Here is a 5838-nt window from a genome sequence, read left to right as displayed (position 1 = left end):
CCCCCGCCGCGCCCCCTGCAGCCCCTAGGGGGTCCTTGACACTCGGCGCTGGACGTTGCCGCCCCCCGTCCCCCTGCGCGACAGCGCCTCGCAGGCTCCGCGACCCTCGGCCTGCACGCCCGGATGCCTCTCCCCGGGGGGCTGTGGTGGCTCCTCTGCTGCCGTCGGGGCTTTACCCTGCTGCACCGCGACTACGGCGACGGCGAGCTCAGTGGGGACGGGGACGACGACGAGACCTTCGAACTGCGCACCCCGAGTCCGGTGAGCGGCGGGCGGGTGAGTACTGGAGATCCGGAGCCTCGGCTCCATCTCCGCGCGTCCCGTGGCGCACCCGACCCTGCCTCGACTCCAGCCAGGCGCGGGGGCAAGGGACAACTCTGGTCGGAGGCAAGGAGCACCCACTCGCGAGGTGCCCGTGGGCCTCGCCTATCCCTGGGCGCTGTCCACCTGCTGGGGGCCCCGGGGCAGTGAGGAGTCGCGCGTGGCCCGACCTGGCCCTGCCCCTCCCTTCCCCGCCGGCTGGCGTCCCATCCCGTCTCCTTCCGCCTCCACCAGCGCCAAGGAATGTGGCGAGGCCGGCCGGGCAGCTCGATCGCCTGGGTCCTCTGCGCTCCCCTTCGGCGAGTGAGAGGCCAGATTCGAGAGCTCCCACTGCGGGGATGTAGGCCAGGGTGGGCTGGCCTCTGAGGACTGGGGTCCACCGCGGGGACCCCAAGGAGAGGGAGCTGGGGGCTATGCTGCCCTGGCGTTGGGAACAGAACTCTCAGGCTTCGCTGGTGAGGCTCTTGGAAAATCCCCGACGGAATGGTGAGGGACACTTGGTTTCTGGGTTCTGGCGAATGTCTTCCAGGGAAACTAAGGCGCCCTGGCATGGGAGAGCTCCATCCCCTGGCTTGCCCTCTCCCATGGCCCGTATACCCTGGCAACCGGACTCCGGTGACCTGTGGCCTTGGCAGGCTCCCCTCCCCCATCAGGGGTCCCCAGCAGGCTCTGTGGCTCGGTGCCCCGGTGGGGCGGGCGCCAGCACCTGGCGAAGCTGAGGGCAGATAAATATAGAGGAGAGGAGGAGGGAAGCAGGGACTGTGACCAGAAGAGCTGGTGTAAGCGGGCGGTCAGTACCTGCCCTGGCAGTGCGTGGCCACCCCTACCCTGACCTCCTGAAATCAGGGACTCAGCTCCCAAGGAGGGCACAGGACCTGGGCGTCCCAGCTCCCAGCCGGTCAGGGTCTGCTCTGTCAGTGTGCCATGGCCTCCCTTGTGCTCCACCTCCACCCCTCCTCCCCAGAGCAGGGGACAGGTGTCCTAGTCCCCCTCCCGCTCCCCCTCCTGGCTTTAGCAGTCTGGGCGCAGTGAGACGGTGGCACAGTTCCTGCCTGGCCTGGTTCCGGTCGCCTTGGAGGCCTCTCTCAGACCCTAGCCTGCAGCTGAAGTTCCAGGCAGGGGGTGAGGAGGGTGCGACACCCAAGGCCAAAAGCCCCCGTTACACCGGGCTGTGCAGCCCGAGCCGTCTGTTCCTCAGCCTGGCCAAGGGGGCGGGGTCCCTGCACCACCACAGTCTCAGGGCTGGGCAACCCAGGGTGAAGAAAGCCAGGCACTGAGGGTCCCTCTTCCCTTCCTCTCTGTGCCCCAGGCGGCAGGAGGGAGTGACTGAGGCTACTGGAGCCCGAGGGCCTCTACCTCTCCAGCTCAAGTGTGGGGGAACTGAGGCCAGGGATGGGTCTGTGCAAGTTCCTAGCTGGCATTCATGGTCTGTGGTGTCTGGGATCCCGGGTGTCCTGACTCCCTGCCCGGCGCTGCACCCACCCCACCGGCCACACTGCACCTCCAAAGGAGGGTCAGAGACCCGCGGAGCGCGCGACCCCACGGCTCAGCTCCCTCCCCGCCTGGGCCGCTCTCCACCCCTCAGCCTCGGAGCAGCGCTGTCCTGAGCACTGCGCAGGGTGGGCTGCGGTCTGAGCGTGCCGCCTCTCTCCCCAGGGTCCCCTGGAGGTAACACTGACTCAGCCTGGGCGGAGCGGGCCAGTCTCGGACAGGTGAGCTTCCCCTCGGCAGGCGACCCCATCAGGTGGCAGAGCCGTGGGACCGGCCCCCGCTGCCTTCCCCCTGGGTTGTGCAATAAGCAGAGGCCCTCACCCTGCCGGACGCTGCGGCTTGGCTGGGGTCCCGGGGGCGGTCCAGCCGGGGCGCTGTGAGGAAGGGGGGGTCCTTGCTATTTCTGGTGCAAGGTCAGCGCGGCCCCACGGTTCCCACAGTCTGGAGGAGGGGTGTCCCGCTTGGGAGCAGCCCCCTTGCCATCTGGGGGGCCCCTGCTGAGCAGCCCCCTGGAGGCCAGTGGAGCCCAACAGCCTGCTTCCCCTGGCCAGGCTGCCGAGCTGGGAGGAGACCAGGAGCCTCATCCCAGAAAAGGGGCTGCAGGAGGACGACCCCGACGTGGTTGTGAAAGGTGCGCCCCCAACCCCAATGTGCGCTGGGGGCCGCGTGTCCCCCGCAGATCGGCTGGGCTGACCCGGCACCCATCCCGCTCCCCAGGCTGGCTGTACCGAGAGCCCCGAGGAGGAGGGCCGCGGCCGTGGCTGCCGCCGCGCCGAGCCTGGTTCGTGCTCACTCGGGACTCCCTGGACCAGTTCAGCGGCAGCGGGAAGGGCGCGAGGCGCCTGGGCAGCCTGGTGCTCACCAGCCTGTGCTCCGTGAGCGGCCCTGAGCGCAAGCCCAAGGAGACCGGTGAGACCCCTGGGGGCCCTCCCACCTGGCCAGCGTGCCCCGCTGGCCCTGATGCCCCCTTGCGCCTCCCTTCCACCAGGTCTGTGGTCCTTGACCGTGTCCGGCCGGAAGCACAGCCTCCGCCTCTGCACCCCTCGCCAGGCCGAGGCGGAGCACTGGGGGGTGGCTTTGCGGGAGGTGATCTCCTCCAAGGCACCCCTGGAGACGCCCACCCAGCTACTGCTCAGGGACATACAGGTGAAGAGGGGGACCCTGAAGATGGGGTGGTGAGAAGGTAAACGCTTCCTGGGCCTCCCTCATCACCTCCACCCTCTTCCTGGCCTCTAGGAGAGTTGCGGGGACCCTGAGGCAGTGGCCCTCATCTACCGGAGGAACCCCATTCTGAGGCACACCAGTGGGGCTCTGTACGCCCCGCTCCTGCCCTTGCCCTACGGAGGGGGTGCCCCAGGTAAGGGTCCCAGGCCCGCCGGTGGGAGGTAAGAATCAAGGGCCTTGAGGGCAGGGCCTACATCAGGGGACTGAGCCCCGCCCCAGCTCCTCTCTTTCCAAACTGGAAGCTGGCAGGGAGGAGGAGGGTGGGAAAGGAAGTCTGAGCAGAAAAAGGCCCCTGTGAGCTCTTCTCTAAGGGGTTCACCCTGACCGCCACTGTTCTTTCAAGAATTTTTACACTGTTCTGCTTTTCATTACACTCTTACTTGTTGATGTTGTTGCACTGGGGATTGAACCCAGGAGTGCTATACACTGAGCTCTGCCCCCCTTTTATTTTGAGACAAGGTCTCCCTAAGTTGCCCAGGTTGGGCACAAACTTGCAGTCCTCCTGCCTCAGCCTCCCAGAGGACTGGGATTACAGGCATGTGCCACCACACCTGGGCATTGTTTAAGTATATACACACCTTTATAGGCAGTGGAAAAACCACCACTGTGACTTTGGGGAGAACTGCTAGCCTCATCCAGCTATATTTCTCCCCAGTGTCCTAGGGGCTGGCCAGGTCCTAAAGCTAGAGGATTAAGGGGAGCTGGGAGCGGAACCTTGGTTTTCTGACTCCCAGACCAGCCTGTTTTCTGCCCTCAGCGACGGTTCTGGTTCTGACTAACCGGTTGGGGACCTGGGGCTCGAACCTAGGTCCCGTATTCTTCCCCTGCATTGCCAGGAGGGGCCTCTGGCTGAAAGTTTGGCTCTTTCAGCTGGACGACTGAAGGGAAATGGGACCATTGCTTTCCCTTCACTCCCCCTGTCCTTCTACCCCCCTCCTCCCACCCCACCCCTTTATACCCCTCTGACCTGCCCCTGGGCGGGCCGACTCCCAGGGCGCAGCTCTCTATCCCCTCTCCCAACCGTCCCTCCGCCCCCGCCCCCCCGTAGGTCCGGGCTACGCACCCCTGCGAGAGGAGGCGGTGCGGCTGTTCCTGGCGCTGCAGGCGCTAGAGGGGGCGCGGCGGCCCGGGCCCCTGATGCAGGGCGTGCTGCAGACCTGCCGGGACCTGCCTGCGCTCCGGGACGAGCTCTTCCTGCAGCTGGCTAAGCAGACCTCAGGCCCCGCGGGCCCCCCGGGGCTCCCTGCAGCGCAGGACCCCGCTGCCCTGCGCTACTGGCAGCTGCTCACCTGCATGAGCTGCACTTTCCGGCCTGGGGGCGCCGTCCGGGGCCATCTCCTGGGGCACTTGGAGAGGTGAGAAGAGCGGCTGCAGGGCCCAGCAGAGGCGCTGCGGGGCGGGGAGGGGACAGCGCTGCAGAGGGAGGGGACGTGCCTGGTCAGGGCCGCGGCGCAGAGCCAGCTCCGCAGTGGGAATTACAAAAGCACATCCCATTGTGAGAAGTGACAGGAGGAAGGCGAAGGCGGGACCCGCTCGGGTGGGCGGGGGCCTGTAACTGGCCGCTTCTCCTCGGGTGCCGGCCAGCCCGGGGTTCAGGAAACTAGTAGTGCGGCTGGATTTGGGATTTGGAAGGCCAACTTTCCAAGGAGGCGGTGGGCGAGGGCAGTAGGGAGAGAACCGCCCCGAGACCTGCGAAGTTAATTCGGGAGCGCGCAGATTCAGGCTGCCTTCAAGGGACTGAGTGGAGGAGGGGGAAGCCGACCCAAGAAGGCTCGAGAGAGAGGAGGCAGGGGAGACTGATCCCTGGACGCCTCCGCGCGCAGGACGGAGCAGGCGCTGCCCGACTCGGAGTTGGCGGAGTATGCGCGCTTCATCCGGAAGGCGCTGGGCCGCACGCGCGGCCGCGAGCTGGTGCCGTCGCTGGCCGAGATCGCCGCGCTGAGCCGGCGGCAGGAGCTGCTGTGCACCGTGCACTGTCCGGGCGCCGGGGCCTGCCCGGTGGCCATCGACTCGCACACTACCGCGGGGGAGGTGAGGCCAGGGGCCGCCCCTTACCCACCCCGTCCTTCCAGCTTCTCCGGCCTGGCTCTCCCGGGGCTCCTCAGCCGCGGTTGCAGACTTCTTATTTCGGTACCAGAGGGAGAGAGTGGGGGTGGAGGACAAACCCCTCCCACTGGCCGAGCCTGTCCCGGGAGCTGACGCTCCCTGGCCCTCTTGCGCCTGCAGGTGGCTCGGGAGCTGGTCGGGCGGCTGGGTTTGGCGAGGAGCCGCAGTGCGTTCGCGCTGTACGAGCAGCGCGGGGCCCAGGAGCGCGCCCTGGCCGGGGGCACCATCGTGGCCGACGTACTCACCAGGTTTGAGAAGTAAATGTCCAGCCCGGCCCCCAGCTGCCCGCAGTCCCCACGCCAGAGTCCTCGAGCCCTCGCCACGTGCTCGCCGGTGCGCGCTCGCGGTTCCGCGCCCCGACACCGCCCCCTACGCGTCCTGTCCTTTCCTCCCCCGCAGCTTGGCGGCCGAGGAAGCCGGGCCGCAGGACTCGCCGGACTCAGGGTGGAGGCTGAGCCTGCGCCTCCACGGACCCCTGCGCCCCGAGGGACTGTCCCCCGACGGCCACCAGCCGCCGTTCCTCTTTGAGCAGGTGAGGCTCGCGGGCAGCCCCGTCTATAAGCAGGCACACCCAGACCCCGGCTTTTATTCATTGCCCCAACCCTCGGGACACCGCCCTGGCGCACTGACGCTGCCCTCCTTGCAGACCCTGCTGCTGCGCGCCCGGCCGGCCCCGCCCGACGACACCTCGCTGCG

At 67.6% G+C, this 5838-nt stretch overlaps 1 protein-coding gene across 1 annotated transcript in view; it reads left to right on the top strand.

Moving 5' to 3' along the window:
• Positions 1 to 5838, top strand: part of Plekhh3 (pleckstrin homology domain containing, family H (with MyTH4 domain) member 3) — a gene marked incomplete at its 5' end in the record, with an annotated part of 7742 nt that continues 1904 nt past the window's right edge. The window contains 11 exon segments of the mRNA XM_013519145.1: positions 1 to 276; positions 1978 to 2033; positions 2364 to 2443; positions 2530 to 2721; positions 2801 to 2958; positions 3049 to 3169; positions 4085 to 4391; positions 4860 to 5067; positions 5263 to 5399; positions 5542 to 5674; positions 5789 to 5838. Of these exon segments, the coding sequence (XP_013374599.1) occupies positions 124 to 276; positions 1978 to 2033; positions 2364 to 2443; positions 2530 to 2721; positions 2801 to 2958; positions 3049 to 3169; positions 4085 to 4391; positions 4860 to 5067; positions 5263 to 5399; positions 5542 to 5674; positions 5789 to 5838 (1595 nt within the window).

The sequence above is a fragment of the Chinchilla lanigera genome, unplaced genomic scaffold (genome assembly GCF_000276665.1).
Source record: "Chinchilla lanigera isolate Chin_1 unplaced genomic scaffold, ChiLan1.0 scaffold00050, whole genome shotgun sequence".
Taxonomy (NCBI): domain Eukaryota; kingdom Metazoa; phylum Chordata; class Mammalia; order Rodentia; family Chinchillidae; genus Chinchilla; species Chinchilla lanigera.
Note: the sequence above shows the minus strand (reverse complement) of the source record. Positions and strands in the feature narration are given on the sequence as shown.